At 38.8% G+C, this 20,252-nt stretch overlaps 2 protein-coding genes across 2 annotated transcripts; one reads left to right on the forward strand and one right to left on the reverse strand.

The window, feature by feature from the left end:
* Positions 1-691: 691 nt before the first annotated feature.
* Positions 692-2,068, reverse strand: THITE_2122389 (uncharacterized protein). Its single transcript, XM_003656988.1, has one exon. The coding sequence runs from the start codon at positions 1,944-1,946 to the stop codon at positions 1,134-1,136; it is 813 nt and encodes a 270-aa protein (XP_003657036.1). The 5' UTR covers positions 1,947-2,068; the 3' UTR covers positions 692-1,133.
* A 14,033-nt stretch (positions 2,069-16,101) lies between these two features.
* On the forward strand, positions 16,102-16,341 carry THITE_2055208 (uncharacterized protein; the record flags this gene model as incomplete). Its single annotated transcript, XM_003656989.1, has 2 exons — positions 16,102-16,153; positions 16,217-16,341. 2 exons carry the CDS (start codon positions 16,102-16,104, stop codon positions 16,339-16,341), a joined length of 177 nt encoding a protein of 58 aa, XP_003657037.1.
* Positions 16,342-20,252: the final 3,911 nt, after the last annotated feature.

Genomic DNA, 20,252 nt, shown 5'->3' on the forward strand with positions numbered 1-20,252 from the left:
ATACTAGCTTAGGCCAACTACTCGGTGGAGCTAGTAGTTATAGTCGACTTCTATATAATATATAGAGGCCTTCTGTAGGTAAGCCGTTGTGAACTCGTGGAATATTTGAATAGTTTGATCGAAGCGATTCAATCGATTAAATAGATTAAATAGATAGTGGTTAATATGATCGAATAGTCGTAGCTACTATTTGATGCGGTAGTACGCAATAGTAGTATATAGATATGATGGTGGGATAAGTAATGATCCATTCTAAGTGGGGAGGCTCCCTCTACTGCTAAGATATTCTTAGCAGTGTGTGGGGCGCATGGGCCATGCAGGGCTAACCCTGTATAGAGCAACCCTAACCCAGAGCCTAACCCAGAAGGGGTCATTATCTAATTACATACATAGGAGCATTCGGTATCAGAGGGATTTGTGAAATGGTAGTCATTTTAGGCAATCTGAATCGGCACAATAGTCAACGCTCTAGCGCGCCAGGCTCTGTCGCTGTATAGCTCGTAACATCTTCCGGTCCCCGTCGCCGAGTTCGTCACACGACACTGGATGGCGCCGAACAACTCGGCGTTCTGTTTGACCTGGGCGTCGTCGGCGTAGTACAGCATCTGGGAAAGGGGGTCAGGCCGAGCTCCGAGTGCTGGCAGCAGTTTGCCAGGTACACGCCCTTGCTATTGCGCTTGTCGAATTGCGCCGACGCTCGCAGCAAGAGTGTACAGGGAGGTGAGGCCAGGGTTGTACGCAGCATTTGGGGTGGAATGTTGTTGATGGAAGGTGAATGGTTTACCAGGTGGTTCAGACTGGAAAGCGGGAACGAACGGCTGTGGCACTTATACTAGCTTTACACATCTTTACGCGTTGAATACGATTTCCTCGTGGAAGAGATATGATGGGTGAAAGAGGCTTTCTAACCAACTCGACCATGAGACTCAGGCAGCAAAGACTTAAGAGCTAGTGGGATCCGACGGAGGTGGCTGGCTCAGGACAGAACGCAGGTGAAACCCCAAGGCTCACTGCCCGTAGGCAGCATGCAATTGTCCTCCCCAAACTGATTACTCTTGCAATCAGATCCTCAGTCAGCTTAGCTCAGCTAACCCTGTGCATCTGCACCGGGCCCGGGCCGATACCGTCCGCCTTCACTCCGGCTTCTCCAGCCACTCGCGCAGCTTCTTCAGCGCGAACAAATCATGCTTGGCCTGCGACGTGAAGAAAATCTCCTCGTACCATCCGGGCGAGCCCAGCGACTGCAGCCGGCCGCCAAAGGGCTGGCACGATCCGAAGTCGATCAGCACGGGCGTGCCGTCCTGCCTGACCATGATGTTGTACGGGTTGATATCGTTGTGCGCCAGCCCCAGCGAGTGGAGGTACGCCACGGCGGATTCCAGGCCCTTGACAAACTTGGCCTTGTCGAGGGAGGCAAAGCCCGGCTCGTGGATGTACTGCATCAGCGTGTGCTCCAGGCGCTCGAGGCAGATGGCCGTGATTCGACCGCGATAGACCCGGCAGCCGAGGTAGCGGACGATGTTGGGGTGAGGGGTCCGGGAGATTTGCTCCATAATGAGTGTCTCCTCGAGAACGCCTTTTGGGACGAAGTTGGTGCCCTTCATGCTCTCGTAGCAATTCAGGCCGGATCGTTTGATGAAGGCGGAGGTGTCGTCCAGGTCGGTGGGTGCGATGGTGAGGGCCGTGTTGGGGGGTACCGCTGGGTAGATCTCGCTGTCGGGGACGTATTTCAGGGCGGCATTGTACTCCTCCAGGGTGATTTCCTTCTTCGGCTTGAACAATTGGCCAAAGTATACCTCATCTTCGGCCGTCACCAGGTAGAAAGTGACGTATTTCGCCTCGGTCGCTCCCTGGTCGAAGGCCTCGAGGATGGTCAGGTCTTGCAGAGTTGACAGCACCGGTGGTTTCTTCTCGGGGCTACTATCAGCGGAGCCGGAAGCGGCCATGTTGAGAAATGAGAAAGACAGAGGGGAGTTGAGGAAGCTGCACTTGGAAGTTGGATTGATGAGCGGTGAGGAGAAGTCTTCCGGAGTTTGACAGGCAATCGTTTGGACCCACTGCTCGAACGTCACGCCGCATTAGCCGCCCGCGGAGGCCCAGAGCAGGGCTGAAAGGCTGCCACAACCCCCTCCAGGACCTTGCCGCGAGATTCCGCCCCAATTTTCTCCCAATTCGCCTACCACGCTCTGATAAGTAAATTACCTACCTATCTTACCTTACTTTACTCTGGCTCTCTCGCACTGAACTCGCTGAATTACTCAGAAATGCAACAAAATCCAGCCGACGCGGGACTCCTGCGCATCGGCATCGCACGCATCGCAACATGTCGCACAGTATATAGGGTGCCCCTAGCCTTTGCAGGGCAAGGATGTCCTTTTGCCCGTTGTGACACAACAGCCTCACCAAGCTTCGTTTGACCAGTCAAGGGTCTTGTGCATGGTCTGGGGGTGGGCAGCAATGTTGTCCCAAAAGGCCGTCTCCCGAAACACGCTACACATCGTTCATTGGAGCTAGGTAATTGCTGACAGAGCCACTGCGCAGGATAGAGACAAATGAGGCTATCACGAAGTGCCTAATACACAGAGATAGTGATCAATGATAGTAGTATTCGTTGTATTGATCAAAGTGTATATAGAAAAGAGCTATTTTAGACATCTAGATCTATAGCTCTAGTAGATTCTAATTACAGCAGTATGGCTCGTAAGTATCGAGCTTCTAGTATTGAGCTCTAGGTTCCAATATACCCCCCAAGGTCGAGCTATAGCTCAAGCCTATTTACTACATTTAGCAATTCTAATACTATTATTATCCTAATAATTTTTCTAATTTAGTTGTTTTATAATATTAACTGTCTTTTATCGCCTAGATTTTTCTAAATGCCTACCTATTTCAATTCTATATACTTAGGTTCTAAATTGAACCTTTTTCTTAGTTATAGCGATTAGCTTAACTACTAGTTATCTCTTCTAAGGAGAGGAGGCGATGGCACATTAAGTAGCTAAGTGAAAGCCGGAGAGAAAAGAATAGTCGATCGAGGGAGCCCCTCTCAGTAGGTGGGAGGAGAGCTGAGATCTATATACACAAGTGGGAGCTCAGCCCTATAAGCTAGAGCTAGAGCCTCACAGATGCCAAAGCTACAGAGGTGTAGAGCAGAAGGCTAGTGTAGTATACGACACACCCCACAGACGCGCTCCGAGAAGCGGGTTTGTGAAAAACGTAACATACACTGAGCTATAGATCTGTTACACGCAAATGGTTCTCAGTGATCATCTAGTGGTAAACTTATAAGAATAAAAAGATCAATGCCTCTTAGTCTCGTCAACTAATAAGATAGCACTCTTGAAGACTAGTATATATTATAGAAGTATATTGATATAGTCTACTATCTACGAAAGAGTTATGAACGAAGTTTTCTTTTTAAAGTAAACGCTCGCCACCCTTAACTATAGTACAGTTGTAGGTGCCCTTGCTACAGTTGTATATAACAAGTGCTTAAGAATATAAAAAAACAGATAGTATTTTCGCTATTATTATAGAAGTTAATATAAGATAAAAGAATATATAGAAAGAAATGAAAACTAATTTATATTATACTCTATATGGGATTTTTATATCTATTATTCTAGTCTATAGCAAAGTCCTCTATTATAATATATGTATTTATGTATTCTATTTATTAAGATCAACTATACTATTACTTATATAAGAGTCGTCCCTTTCCGTTTTAATTACTTTCAATATGACTTTATACTCAATAGATATAGATGCTCTCTTAGGTTTCTTAGGATGACATATTGGTATCTCCTATATATAGTTATTAATAGTAACTAATATAAGGCAGGACGAATAGAGGAGTTATATGACCTATGTATCTATGTACATGTGTCACACGCAACTATGGTAAGAGCACCTATGACTACACCGTGGTTAGGGGTGATAAGCGTTCCTTTGAAAAAGGGAACCTCGCCTACAATCTCTTCGTGGAAGAGTAGGCTACATTAATATACTTTATAATATATACTAGTGTTTAGAAGTGCTGCTTTATTAGCTAATAAGCTTAAGAGGCATTGATCTTTCTTATCTTTATACGTTTACTACTAGATAGTCATTGGAGGCTATCGGGATATAATAAGTGATACCTACTAACGATTTGAACCTATTTGCTTCCTATTGAAAGGAGCTAAGTTTGGCTTAAAAGATATTATAAGTTACGCCTAGTAAGTTGTATAGAGCAACGCCTAAGGTAGATAATACTCCGTTCGAGGGAGTAAGCTTTAGGAAACGTACTATATAACAAACTAGTTTACTTTACTAATATCGTCAACCTAGCTCTAAGTCTCCTCAAGGCGCTAAGAACTAGACAAAGTCTAGCATTATAAATATAAACGTCTATAGAAATATACAACAGACACTTAAGTTTATTCAAGATTATAAGGTTATCTATGATATTTAGTATATCACTAGTATTAGCCTATAGTGTAACGTGCTAGCCTTATAGCGTCTATAGATAAGCGTACAATGTTCTATTTAACTACCTTAAGGAAGGGAAAAGGAGAAGTACAGGCTACGATCCTTGCGTATAGAGTTTTTTAGGGGCTTGCGAAGTGGGTTTGGACCAACGTTATTCTAGGCGCGAGGTGGGCCTGCTACAGGTCTATCCTAGGGCCACTACGGATTTTAGGCGTAGCCCTATATACCTAGCCCGGGTATAGCCTAGTCTATAATATACCCCCCTACCCTATTAGGTAGTTGAATTAGAGTATATATAACGCTATATTGAGCGCGGTTTAGGTTTGGTATAGCGCTAGTTGTAATATACGCTAGCACCTACTACTCGGTTGTATAGCGCCTACCTTGTCATTAGGGTAGCCTAGCGTAGTTGCCTACTAAGGCCTTGCCGTTTATAGTCGTCCTATTGCCTAGGCTCGAGTTGTTTATTTATATCGCTTTAGCAAGTCGTTGATTAGCCTTTCCCCACTTTATACGTTTATATATCGCAACTACATCGTACTAGGTGTATTTGTTGATTATATATAACCTAGCCCCCTCTTATACTATTAAAACCCCTTTCTCCCCTACGAACTTTGTGCCCTATATTTTCTTCTTGCTTCTACTATACGCTCCTATCCCTTCTTTATATTCCTATCCTCTATCCTCTCTATATGTTAGCTCTTCCTACCTTGTCTCTATCTTATATCTATTTCTCAACTTTCTTACGTATAGTAACGCCTATATCGCCTATACTATTTTTATTGTATATTCGTTCTATATCCTATTGACAATATTCGTCGTTTCTTTATATAACTATTCTATATCTACAACGCTACTACTTTAACTTTAATATAAACTTAATAAGGACCTGCTATACACCTAGTTCGTTTTTATAACTCTTTCTCCTTATATATACTTAGCTTTTTATTACTTCTATTATATATATATCCTATATATATTTCGTCTACTCGCTTCGACCTCTATAGTAGCTTTCTATTCTCTTTATAATAGCGATACATTTTTGAAACTTATTCGCTTTGTCCTTATTCGCATCTTCCTAAAATGTTGGCTATAGTCGCTTTACTTAGTAGTAATAGAGAGGGACGTTGTTTTAGAGGAGATAATAACTAGGATTGCAATGTATATTATCCCTTGTTGGGCCTGCTTTAGCTTTAGGCTAGAAGCTAACAGTGTCTTAGATAGAACTGTAATAATTGCAACAACTCCTTTTACTATACTATTGGCGGCTATATTATTAAAGGCGACTTAGACGACGAGGATAACGCCCTTCCTAAAGAGGAAGGGGACATTTGCCTAAACTATATTAAGTAGCTTATATATAGTAACTTCGTTAAATATATCCAAAGATATAGAAAGAGCTATATAGAGTATACTAAGTTGTACACTAAATGTCGCTAGGATTTAATACTCTAGGCGACTAACCTCTCTCTATACACTAGCTTAAAGCGCCTAATTAAATTCTATATCGACAATAAAGCCGTTATAGAGCCTATTTATAAGAAAATCGAAACTAAGCTAGTTTACTATACTATTTTAAAAGCACTATTTATCGCCTTTATATATAGCTTCTATAGCGCAATTAGTATAGCCCTTGTACACCGATCCCTAGTACGCTCCGCCTTCGCCTCCGATATACCCCTAGTTACCTCTCCTATACCATTGACCCTAAGTTAGCGAGGAGCCCTAGTTCTATACTAGGCCCTTTAGGACAATCTCGCTATATAGTACTATAATCGCCTTATCAAGTATATAGTGTAATATTTCAATTCCTCCTAGTAGGAGAATTGGTATATTGTAGAAGCTGTCTACACTATAGTATAGTCTTAAGCAACTGTCTTTAAGACGAACTCGCACTTTGTAGAGTATATTATTATACTTACCTCCCCCTTGCCTATCTATACCCCTTAGAGGTCCTACCTTTGCTACTTACCCTATATATATACGTCCCCCTACAACCTATACTATAGAGAACGCTTGTCCTCCCCTATAGAGGACGTTTTATACGCTTGTCAAGCGTATATACCGCCCTCGCCCTATACCTCTTGTATACCTATTCCGCCCCTACATATACCTGCCTCGCCTATATACCTGTTTAAGAATAAGGAGGAGGACCTACTAGATATAGGACCTATTATAGAGCTAGAGTAGGTAGCGCTATTTATATATCTTATTATCTTTTTATATATAGCTATATTCTATTTAGTTTTAGGAGGATAACTAGATTTAGATATATTGTAGTTTCTCTATACCTAGGTAGTTGTATTTATCTAAGTTGTTAATCTTTATAGGGTAGTTTATATATAAATATAACGTTTCCCCTTCCTCTTTCGGTTCGACATTGGCCTATTATTGTACTATATATCTCTCTATTCTCGCTTAAACTCGTTAAGTACAATAGTATCTAAGAAGTTCTCTAAAGGCTCCTATATCGGTTTATTATAATCTATCTACTTGACGTATACATTGTAGTTGTTCCCCCTTCCCCTCGTATTCTAAGCTTCAAAGATCGCCTCTACCCTATACTTTTGCTAGGGAATACTCTCCTCTAATATAACCTATATAGGGTCTAGTCGCTTATCTGTAACTTTCTACAAAGGGAGTAGGTTGAAGGCTGCTTACTCAACTAGGTTAATATAGAAGGTTAGGTATAGGCCACTTAGTATATCGAGCGTCACCGTTAAAGGGGTAGGTACTATAACCATCTTATATTTAGCATTTAGCTAGTCGAGCTTCTTACTAGGGTAGTTTGTCTTTATATTATATAGGGAGAGCTATACCTTGTCCTTAACTTAGAACTGCTTAGCTAGGCGATAGGAGCGGTTTATATTCGCTTGCTACTACTGCTATATATACGCAATAGTCGCTTAGGTCTACTCTATTCCCTCCTTTAAATAGTGGAGGAACCTAGTAGCGTAGCCTTCTAGGGAGGCTATAAGCACTGTTAGGATTATAATAAGTTGTATAGGACTTATATTGAACCTATAGAGAAAGTAGTTCGGACTTACTCTAGTTATAGACAAGTCCCTATTATTAAATGTAAACTAGTAGGCTAGAAGATATTTAGGCTAGTCGTACTATATAAAGGAAATGAAGATCTAAAGGATTGTCTATACCTTTTAATTGACCTACTCTATCCCTCTATCTGTCTAAGGATAGTAAGATGTTAATAGAAGCTGCTCTACCCCTACCGCCTTATATAGTATAGTCTAGAACCTATTTAGCTAGTCTAACCTATAGTCGGTTATAATTTGAGTTAGGAACCTATAGAAGCGCTACTATATATTATAGAACTGAAGAGTATACTCTTCTACTCTTATTGAATATATCGCTTTAAGCTATATATACTTAGAGAGGCGGTTAGTAATTACTATAAGGTAGCTAGGTGCCCCTTTATCCTTTATAGGGAGGTTAGTTATAAAGTTAATAGAAATCTACTTCTAAAAGCAATTAGGAATAGGCAAAGGTTGTAAAAGCCTTTAATATAACTATTAAAAGATCTTGCTCTAATAGTACTAATTATAGTTCCTAACGAACTACTTTATATTAGATAATATAAGGTCCTAGTAGTAATCTCTCTAAAGTATTTTAAATAGCCTATTACACCTTAGGTATTCTAATATAGCTAAGTTATAGATCTACTAGATAATTATAGTAGTTAGAGGCTCTTATATAGGGAGCTAGAGACGGCTATAGAACTAGAACGCGCCTTATATATTAAGGGAGTAGTCTACGATCTAGGTCTATACTATATTTGCCTCCTTTAGAAACTTCTAAGCTCTATTGCGAATAGCTTAGAGCTAGTGAGTATAGTGCTTATCTTCGACAATACCTTTATCCTATAGGGCAGTAAGCTACTTATCTTCGAAGAGCGTCTCTCCTATAGGTAATCTAGCCTCCTCCTATATACTAGTCTAGTACACTTTGATTAGAGGGAGTAGCTAGGCGATATACTAGCTATTCTTAGGCTCGTCCTATTTACGCTCAGAGAGTGTATTAGGGCGTAAGGCCTAGGATCCTAGCTAGTACTTTAGCTCGAAGTTAAATAGGGAGAGCGTCTCCGCCTATTGGGCCTATCGTTCATTGATTAGACGTAGTTAGGTAAAGTATTTAAGGTTCTTATAGTTAGTTAGGATAGTAAAGGGGGCTACTACGCTCTAGAGCTCTATTAACTAGGTCTTAAAGCAAGAGATAATAGCTAGTAGCTCTTTATTGTAGATAGTATAGTTGTGTTTAATAGGGCTTAGCTTTATAGAGTAGTAGGCTATAAGGTAGAGAACTTTGTCCTCTCTCTACTAAGATAAGTACTTGCTAAGTGCTATACTAGAATAGTCCGCTTCTACGACTATCTCCCTCTTAGGGTCCTACTAGGCAAGGATCGGCTCTAATATAAACGTAGCCTTAAGTATATCGAAGGCTTCCTATTCCTCTTTGCCCTAGTAGAATAGGACATTTTTATAGGTAAGACGTATTAGTAGGGCCGCTTTTTTAGAGAAGTTGAAGATAAAGTTGTAATAGAAATTAGTAAATCCTAGGAAGCTCTATACTCTTTAGACCTTATAAGGCACCTCCTACTTATAGATAGCCTTGATCTTCTTAGGGTTAGGACGAATATAGACCTCTACCTTTATAATATACTCTAAATACTTAACTTTCTTTACTATAAATATATATTTCTTAAGGTCTAGGTTAAGGCCTATATCCCTTAGTCTTTAGAGGACCTTATATACCTTTCTTATATAGTCCTTTTAGCTCTTGCTTAAATACACTAAGACGTTGTTAAAATATATTGTTATATAGTCTCCTAGCGTTAGACCAAGGGCGTTGTTAATATATCTCTAGAACGTTGTAGAAGTATCTATAAGCCTAAAGGGGTAGACTAGCTACTTAAATAGTCTAAACTTTATACGAAACGCTATAAGGTACTTATCCCCTTTAGCTATCTAGATATAGTGGAATATAGCCCTAACGTCTAGCTTTATAAGCTATTTAGCCTTAGCTAGAGACTAAAGAGTCTCCTTAATTAGGGGGGGTAGATACTAGTCCTACTTAGTGATTTTGTTTAGGGCTTAGTAGTCTATATAGAACCTCTATCCTTTTCCTAGCTTCTTTGTAAAAAGGACTAGGGCAGCTACTAATAAGGAGTTTACTTAGATCTATCCCTTATCTAATAGGTCTACAACCTACTTCTAAATCTCTAGGAGGTAGTCCCTTAGTATATTATATAAAGGTCCCTATAGGAGCTTAGGAGGTTTTCTATCTAAGTTTATCTTAAGATAGATATAATAGTTGGCCTCCCTCTGATAAGGGGGTAGGCTATTTGCCTTCTCCTTGTCGAAGAGGTTGGCGAAGTTATATAGCTCCTTTAGTAGAGTGACCTTTGGGTCTAGGTCGATATTAGATTAGGAGATAGCTACTCCTAATATAGTAGTTATCTTATAGATACTAGTAATAAAAAATATGTCTTGTACCCCTTTAGACTTCTTCCTTTATACCCTATAGGCTATGCCTATAAATATTATACCTATAACTAAGGTGGTATTAGTTTCCTTCTACTATAAGGAGTACTTATATACCTATAGGCCACTTTACGAATTAATAGTAAGGACTCTATTAGTTAGGTCTAGTATAATCCTATAGTAGTTTATCTAAGGGAGCCCTAATATAATGTTGTAGACTAGCCTTAGAACTATATAAAATGTAGTAGCACTGATCTACCTATCAATGTCTATTGTAATATAGGCGATATATATAATTTTCTTTGTGATTTATACCCCTTTAACTATAATACCTAGGGTATAGGGAGTTGGTAGGTTTACTTTCTCGATCTTTAACCTTTAATATACTATTTTACTAATAGCTCTATAGCTTTAGCACCTATTATCCACTTATATATTTATAAAACTAGAGGAGTTTAGGAAAATAAAGATAAGAAAGGGAGGCTTATCTATTCTCTCTTTAATCTCTACGAACTTGTTTTATAAATGGCTAGGTCCTTTCGGCCCTTGTACAAGACTTTATATAAAGGCTACTCTTTTCCCTCCTCTTTCTTAGAGGGGGAGTCCTCCTCTACCTATTCCTTAGCCTTTAACCTATTAATATTGACTTAAAGAGCTAGTCTTTTAGCTAAGGCAAAGGGATAGGTGGCTACAAAGTAGCTTTAGCGCCTATAATAGATATAGGCTCTAGCCTATTGGCGTACTATATATACTTCGTTGCTTATCTACTTTGCTTATAGTATATTTATACTTTATTTTCTTCTATTCTGCTACTACTTTCCTCTATAACCCTTGTTAGCTCCCTTTTAGGTTAGGGCAATGTAGGTTATATTGATCTTAGTTATTAGTATATCTCTATCTATATCCTTCTCTATATTTATATTAGGCCTAGGTCGCTTACCCTAGGACTATTAGTGTTGTTCCTCTAGATAGAGGGCCTCTAGGTCGGTAACGATCTTATAGTACCTTATAACGGCTATAGCGTAGTCGTTCTATAGGACTCTCTATCCTACTACGATATACTTTAATTTTAAGGAGAGGCATTGTTATAGTCTAATAAATCGTATCTTATTATTTTAATTAAGTCCTCTAGCCTTCGATAGCTTTACTTTAAAGCGAACAATAAAAGAGGAGAACGGTTTATTGTCTCTTTAGCGGAGTATATCTAGTTTTATTAAGGCTATAACCTATTTATAGGGGTCTATATAGACTATTAAAAGATATTCGAGAAACGTTTCTAGGTCGTAGTTGTAGCTAGGTCCTTCCAACTTCTAGAAGGCTATAACCTTGGCCTAGACTTTCTAGCTAAGGTTCCTTTAAATAAATATCTACTAGTTGTAGAGGCCTCTAATAAAGTCCTAGTCTACTACTAGGATATACACTATTGTAGCCTTCTAGGTAGTAAAGAGCTTCTTTTTATTATTGAAGGGTTGTCCTATAGGGAGACGCTTCCGCTATATCTAAGGAGCTACTAGAGCTATAGCGTTAGTCGTTAGAGCTAGGGCGTTAGCTACTATAGGGGTATTTATAGTCTAAGCTATAGTAATCTAGGCTATACGAAGTTCCTTAATAGTTATATTCTAATATATAATCGTCTCCTATAGAAGCTAAAAATGTTTATAGACCTAATCTAGGTCTAGGACCTATAGGACGTTTAAGTTGTTTATAGTAACATCTAGTCCGCTTAGTACTAGCGTTGAAACGCCTAGCGTATTGCTCTTATCTATACCTAGAAGCAATAGCTGCTCTATCTATATAAAGGTAGTTGAACTGTAATATACTAGCCTTATAGCGTCTATAGATAAGCGTTCAATGTTCTATTTAACTACTTTAAGGAAGGGAAAAGGAGAAGTATAGGCTATAGTCCCTATATATAGAGTTTTTTAGGGGCTTGCGAAGTAGGTTTGGACCAATGTTATTCTAGGCGCGAGGCGGGCCCGTTACAGGTCTGTCCTAGGGCCGCTACGGATCCTAGGCATAGCCCTATATACCTAGCCTAGGTATAGCCCAGTCCGTAATATATAGGATCTTAAGTACCTAGAAGCTATAGCATCTTTTGAAATAGCACTAGAAGAAGACGATTATATATAACAATATACTTAAAAGCTGTATATTTTAGAGTATTCTTTCTCTTAGATACTTGACAACTCTATTCTATATACCTATCTTGCAACTATCAAGCGTAAAATCCGAGTAGCCGGTAGTAAGAATCTCATCCTAGACCCTAGGATTGAAGATGCTACCTTGGAGACTAAGGACTTAACCTAAGAAATATTAGAAATTTTAGTACTAGAGAGTCGAAAACCGCTAGAAACCTCGAAGCTTTGAAGAACCAACGATTAGCGACTAAGACTACTTATATCGCTAGAAACATTAGTACGAACTAGATGCAATCTAACTAGGAACTAGCTAGCAACTCTACTAAGTCTAACCTTTTAGAAGTAACTAGAGCCCTAAGATATATCAACTATTCTATAATAGAAATAAAAAACATAAACTACTAATAGCTATGATCTTTGTAAACGCTATCAATGACTACTAAGAAGACTATAAGACCTGCCGCTTAGGGATCAATAACCTAAAAAGGAAAACCTATTATATCTAATAGCTTAGCTAATTAGCGCTTTTAACTAGGTTCCCTAGCTACTATTATAAATGCTAAGTTGGCTATCTTATCACTTATCTAAGCTTTCTAAACCAAATATAGTTAACTAAAACTGTTAAAAATAGTTCCTATTTAAATAACCCTTATAATAAAAATGACGAAAAGTTACTTTATCAACTTTATATAAGTTGATTATATAAGAACACTTTGCTTATATAAGCAAGATAAGATAAGATAAGCTTACAATAAGCTTAAAGGGTTAGGGTTACGATTGAATGATCTCGAATAACGAAGATCGACACTAAGGTTCTTAGTTGCAAAGATCGAACCAATGAATAGGAATATAAAAGTAAGCTCAATGACAAATAAAAGTGGGTCCACTGTGGATCCTAATGACGTTTATAAGTGGGTCCAAGAGTGGAATAAAAGTGGGCCTGTGAAATGGGCAAGAACTAAGAGAGAAAAAGTCTATATATCGAGGTTCAACCTCCGACCTTTGACCTCTCTTCTTTTTCCTTATGCACAACACTTTTTCCACACACACACAACCACTCTTATCTTATCACACCTCCACTTTTATCAATATATCAACTTTCTCCACTTTCAAAAGTGGAACTACCTATTCTCCACTTTTATAAAAGTGGAACTACTTGCTTAGTTATTAAGCTTCTCAACAACGAGTGAACCTACTATTTGAATAATCACCTATCGCTACACTCCTCTAAGCAACCAAGCAATACTCTTCGATTCTACCTTCGATATATCAAAGGGTACCAAAATACTAACTTTGGTATTAATATCTCTAGCCTTTTCAACAAAAACTCTAGAAAAGAACGCTTAGATAAGTTGGTTGATTTTAGTATCTCTTCGCTATTCTAAGAAATACTAAGCCTGCTATATAGACAATAGCTGTCTTAAGAGAGATTCTCTAGCTAAATAGCTAGATCTCCTAGACAAGTATCTAGAGCTATAGATACTTAGGCTACGTTCGCTATATAAGACTTCCTCACTTAGATAGCTAAGATAATAGAGAACTTAAACATTATAATTAAAAGAGCAAATAGGGCTATAGGTATAAAAGATTGTTAGCTTAAAACTAAGAATAGAAGTATTACATCTTCGTAGCTACCTATATCTACGTCGAAATAAAAGATTTAGAACACTAGTCTCTTTTAGCTAAATATAAAAAACGAGTCTAAGGAACCCTAGGACCTATAATACGACAAATAGCAGTTATACTTGTTAAACCTACTATAGCAGTAGGCTATGTAAATAGAGTTGGAGAACTGCTATAGTGGTGGTTGTAGTAAGGTGGTTACCCCGAGCCACCTACCTTGCACCTCCGGCGCAGTGGTGGTTGTCTCCCAAGGGACCTACCCTGCACTGTCTCCCAACCGACCTACCCTGCACCTCTCCTACGCGACCTACCCTACACCTCCTACCTACCCTACACTCCCTATATTTGAACAGCTGCATCTAAACCAAAACTTTACCAAAATAGGACTAGCTAATATATATCGATAGCTTAGTCAAAGGACTATATATATACCATTTAGGGTTAGGGTTGGTAAGGCCTTCAAACTTGGGGTTAAATTAGGTGGGGCAGTGGAGGCAGTAGGCCCAGTGATTGGTTGGAGCTAGTTCGCGAGCTCGCGAGCCGATTTTTAGAAAAACCCAGCCAAATGAGTTTTGCGAGTGTGGGAAATCCGCCCCACAGCCCGCTAGCTCGTGCAGAACACTGCACCTAGGCCGGTGGGTATATAAGCGGGAGAGGAGATGCCCGCTCAGTAGTGGAATACAAAGCTGTTCAATGCAACGCAAGCCTATATTAGTCCTTTATCTAGCCTGTGCCGCACTGCCACTACAGAAGGCTATAGGCCTATTAGGCCCTGTAAGCCCTTCTAAGTTCTCCTACTCGGTTCTAAGCTATAGTGCCGCGAAAGCTTCTAGAATAACCTAATCTCAACAAATACAACCTATATTGCCCTAGCCTAGAGGGGAGCTAATAGAGGTTATAGAGGAAAGTAGTAGTAGAATAAAGGAAAATAAGGTATAAATGTACTATAAGCGAAGTAGGTAAGTAACAAAGTATATATAGCACGTCAATAGGCTAGAGCCTATATCCGTTATAGATGCTAAGGCTACTGTATAGCTACCTATCCCTTCGCCCTAGCTAAGAGACTAGCTACTTAGGTTGATATCAATAAGTTAGAAGCTAAAGGATAGGTAGAAGAGAACTCCCCCTTTAAGGAGGAGGAGGGAAAAGAGTAGCCCCTATATAAAGTCTTATATAAGGGCTAAAAGGACCTAGCCACTTATAGAACAAGTTTATAGAGATTAGAAAGAGAATAGACAAGCCCCCCTTTCCTATCTCTATTTGCCTAAACTCCTCTAGTTTTATAAATGTATAAGTAGATACTAGGTACTAGAGCTATAGAGCTATTAGCGAAAAAGTATATTAGTAGTTAAAGATCAAGTAGATAATCTTGCTAACTCTTTATACCCTAGGTATTATAGTTAAGAGGGTATAAATTATAAAGAAAATCATATATATCGCCTATATTACAATAGACATTGATAGGTAGATTAGTGCTACTATATTCTATATAGTGCTAAGGCTAGCCTACAATGTTATATTAGAGCTCCTCTAGATAAATTATTATAGAATTGTATTAAACCTTGCTAATAAGGTCTTTACTATCAATTTATAATATAGCCTATAGATATATAAATACTTCTTATAGCAAAAGGAAATTAATACTACCCTAGTTATAAGCGTAATATTTATAAGCTTAGCCTATAAGGTATAAAGGAAGAAGTCTAAAGGGGTATAAGATATATTCTTTGTCACTAGTATCTACAAGATAACTACTATACTAGGAGCAGCTATCTCCTAGCTTAACACCGACCTAGACCTAAAGGTCGCTCTACCAAAAGGAGCTATATAACTTTGCTAACCTCTTTAACAAAGAGAAGGCAAATGGCCTACCCCTCTATTAGAGGGAGGCTAACTATTATATCTATCTTAAGATAGGTCTAGACGAAAAACCTTTTAAACTCCTATAGGGACCTTTGTATAATATACTAAGAGACTACCTCCTAGAGATTTAGAAGTAGGTCGTAGATCTATTAGATAAAGAATAAATCTAGGTAAGCTCCTTATTAGTAGCTACCCTAGTCTTCATTATAAAGAAGCTAGAAAGAGGATAGAGATTCTTTATAGACTACTAAGCCCTAAATAAGATTACTAAGTAGGACTAATACCTTCTCCCCCTAATTAAAGAGACTCTTTAGTCCTTATCTAGGGCTAAATAGCTTATAAAGCTAGATGTTAAAGCTATATTCTACTATATTTAGATAGCTAATTAGGATAAGCACTTTATAGCGTTTTATATAAGGTTTAGACTATTTAAGTAGCTAGTCTACTCTCTTAGGCTTATAGATACTCCTATAATGTTCTAGAGATATATTAATAATACCTTTAGTCTAATGCTAAGAGACTATATAATAGTATATCTTAATAATGTTTTAGTATCTTTAAGTAGAAGCTAAAAGGACTATATAAAAAAGGTATATAAGGTCCTCTAAAGACTTAGGGATATAGGCCTCAACCTAGACTTTAAAAAATATATATTCGTAGTAAAGGAAGTTAAGTATCTAAGATATATTATAGAGGTAGGAGTCTATATCTACCTTAACCTCGAGAAGATTAGGGCTATCTATAAGTAGGAGGCGCCCTATAAGGTCTAAGGAGTAAAGAGCTTCCTAGGATTTACTAATTTCTATCGCGACTTTATCTCTAACTTCTCTAAGAAGGTAGCTCTATTAATACGCCTTACCTATAAAAACGTCCTATTCCACTAAAGTAAAGAGGAATAGGAAGCTTTCGATATACTTAAGGCTATATTTATATTAGAGCTAATCCTTGCCTAGTGTCATGCTCTAGAACTACTCTAACCCGTAGGACCCGCTTCGGCACCTGGCACAACCCTCGGCCCGACTGTCTCGCCTTACATCCGGCACCCAGCACAGCCTTGCCTACCACAGGGCACCACGCAGGTCATCTACGTACGCCACTGGGGCGCACGTCAGTAGCTCTGATTACACGAGCCACCCGGAGGAGCGATCGGAGGAGCATAGAGCTGAGCGAGGTGCGGGGCACCGGGCTAAGCAAGTGCGGGGAACTGAGACAATGGGTCGGCAATGGAGTGGATTGGGCGTACTCAGGGAGCTATGTAGGCGCTATAGGATGGCCTAGGAAAGGATCTGCGAACTCAAGAATGGAGGCTAGCTGATATAGAGGAAGATTGAGGGCTAGGATAGGAGAGATAAGGAGGGCGGAACCTATAGGCAGTGAGAGAGGCTAGCGTTCAATGCAACCGCCTGTACCTCCCCTACTTTGTAGCTACTTTGTAGCGCGTGCTCTGCGTGTACCTTGCTTGTACTCCGTCACTTCAACGTATACCTCCTTCCTTTTGGGAGCCCTTGCTCCTGACACCTAGTAGGATCCTAAGAGGGAGATGATCGTAGAAGCGGACTGTTCTAGTATAGTGCTTAGTAGGTGCTTATCTCAATAAGGAGAAGATAGGGTTCTCTACTCTATAGACTACTATTCTATAAAACTGAGCTCTACTAAATATAACTATACTATCTACAATAAGGAGCTACTAGCTATTATCTCTTACCTTAAGGCCTAGTTAATAGAGCTTTAGAGTATAGTAGCCCTCTTTACTATTCTAACTAACTATAAGAACCTTAAATACCTCATCTAGCTATATCTAATCAATGAACGATAGGCCTAATAAGCTAAGACGCTCTCCTTATTCAACTTTGAGCTAAAGTACCGACTAGGATTCTAGGCCTTGTATCCTAATACGCTCTCTCAATATAAATAGGATAAGCTTAAAGATAGCTAGTATATCGCTTAGCTACTCCCTCTAATCAAGGTATACTAGACTAGTATATAGGAGGAGGCTAGGTTGCCTATAGGAGAGACGCTTTTCAAGGACAAGTAGCTTACTACTCTATAGGACAAGGGTATTATTAGAGATAAGCACTATACTTATTGAGTTTAGGCTATTTACAACGAGGCTTAGAAGTTCCTATAGGAGGCGAATATAGTATAGACCTAGATCATAGACTGCTCCTTCAATATATAAAGCGTACTCCTATTCTATAGCTATCTTTAGCTACCTATATAGGAGCCCCTAACTACTATAATTATCTAATAGATTTATAACTTAGCTATATTAAAATACTTAGGGTATAATAGGCTATTTAAAATACTCTAGAGAGATTGCTACTAGAATCTTATATTATCTAATATAAAGTAGTTTATTAAGAACTATAATTAGTGCCATTAGAGCAAGATCTTTTAACAACTATATCAAAGGCTTTTACAACCTTTGCCTATCTATAATCGCTTTTAGAAGCAGATCTCTATTGATTTTATAACTAATCTCTCTACAAAGGATAAGGGAGCGCCTAGCTATCTTATAGTAATTACTAACCGCCTCTTTAAATATATATAGCTTAAGGCAATACGCTTAATAGGGGTAGAAGAGTATACCTTTTAATTCTATAATATATAGTAGTACTTCTATAGGCTCCTAACTTAAATTATAACCAACTATAGGTTAGACTAGTTAAGTAGGTTCTAGACTACGCTATATAAAGTGGTAGGAGTAGAGTAGCTCCTATCGACTTCTTACTATCCCTAGACGAATAGAGGGACAAAGTAGGTCAACGAAGAAGTATAGATGATTCTCTAGATCTTCGTCTCCTTTATATAGTACAACTAGTTTAAACATCTCCTAGCCTACTAGCTTATACTCAATAATAGGGACTTATCTATAACTAGAGTAAGTCTGAACTACCTTCTCTATAGGTTTGATATAAGTCCTATATAACTTATTACAATCCTAATAGCGTCTATAGTATTTTTAGAAGACTATATTGCCAAGTTCCTCTACTATCTAAAGGAAGGGATAGAGTAGACCTAAGTAGCTATTGTATATATATAGTAGTAGTAGTAGACGAAGATAAACTGCTCCTATCGCCTAGCTAAGAGATTTAAGGTAGGAGACGAAGTATAGCTTTCCCTATATAATATAAAGACAAACTAGCCTAGTAAGAAGCTCGACTAGCTAAACGCTAAGTATAAGGTAGTTATAGTATCTACGCCTTTGACAGTGATACTCGATATATTGTATAGATTATATCCAACCTTCTATATCGATCTAGTTGAGTGAGTAGCCTCCGATCTGCTCCCTTCGCAAAAGGTTATAGATAAGTAGCTAGACCTTATATAGATTACATCGAAGGAGGGCGTCCCCTAGTAGAAGTATAGGATAGAGGCGATCCTTAAGGCTTAGAACGTAAAAGGGAAGGAGAAGAACTACAATGTACATATTAAGTAGGTAGATTACGATAAGCTAATATAGGAGCCTTTAAAGAACTTCCTAGATATAGTTGTACTTGACGAGTTTAAGTAGAAGTAGTGTAACGTACTAGCTTTATAGCGTCTACAAATAAGTGTACAATGTTTTATTCAACTACCTTAAGGAGCGAAAAGAAGAAGTATAGGCTACGGCTCTTGCGCGTAGAGTTTTAAGGGGCTCGCGTATAGGGGGCTCGGGCTAATGTTATTCTAGGCGCGAGGCGGGCCCACTATAGGCCTGCCACAGGCCTATCATCGTACCGCTATAGATCCTAGGCGTAGCCCTATATACCTAGCCCGGGTATAGCCTAGTCTGTAATATACCCCCCCCGCTTAGATAGGGAGTTGGATTAGTATAGGCGCGGTGTAGCGTTGGGCGTGGGCTAAGTCTAGTATAAGGTCGATTATAGCAAACGCTAGTGCCTAGTTTAGTATCTATATAGACTAGTGTAGTTACCTATAATCCTATTGCCTAGCTATAGATTATTTATTTACATTGCTCTAATAGAACGTAGATTGGCCCTTTCCTTATCTTATACTCTTCTTCGCGGCAACTGTATTACGTAAGGCGCGCTAGCTGATTATGTACGACCGACCTTTACCTATTGCTATCAAAACCCTTTGCCTTATGTAAAATTCGCTCTTTACGTTCTCTTCCTATTCTTATTGCGTATCTCTCTTCTCTCTACTACGAATCCATCTTCCTCCTATTTGTATGTCGATATCCCTTTTATTGTTTTGCTTTAGATATATTTTTTCGTCTACTATACTTCCATCTTATACACTTCTTATCCTTTATATTTATATCTCGCCTTCTACCTATTCTATTGAGCATTTACTTTGTACATTGTCGGTCGCCTTCTACTTAAACTATATGACTGTTCTATATCTATGCTTTTCTCGTCCTAGCCCTGTCGCCTACTATTGTACGCCTATATCACGCCTAGCTCATTTCTATAACTCCTTCTTCTTATATATATTCGGCTTCCCTTATATACATGCCCTATCTACTTATACTAGCCTTCGTAGTAGCTTTTTATTCTCTTTACGATAGCGATATATTCCTAACATTTACCTACTTTTGTTTCTATTTATACTCTCTAAAATGTCGACCGTAGTTGCTTCGCTTAGTGGTAGTAGAGAAGGACATTGTCCTAGGGGAGACGATAACTAGGACTACAACGTATATTATCCTATATCA

The sequence above is a fragment of the Thermothielavioides terrestris genome, chromosome 5 (assembly GCF_000226115.1).
Source record: "Thermothielavioides terrestris NRRL 8126 chromosome 5, complete sequence".
Lineage (NCBI taxonomy): Eukaryota > Fungi > Ascomycota > Sordariomycetes > Sordariales > Chaetomiaceae > Thermothielavioides > Thermothielavioides terrestris.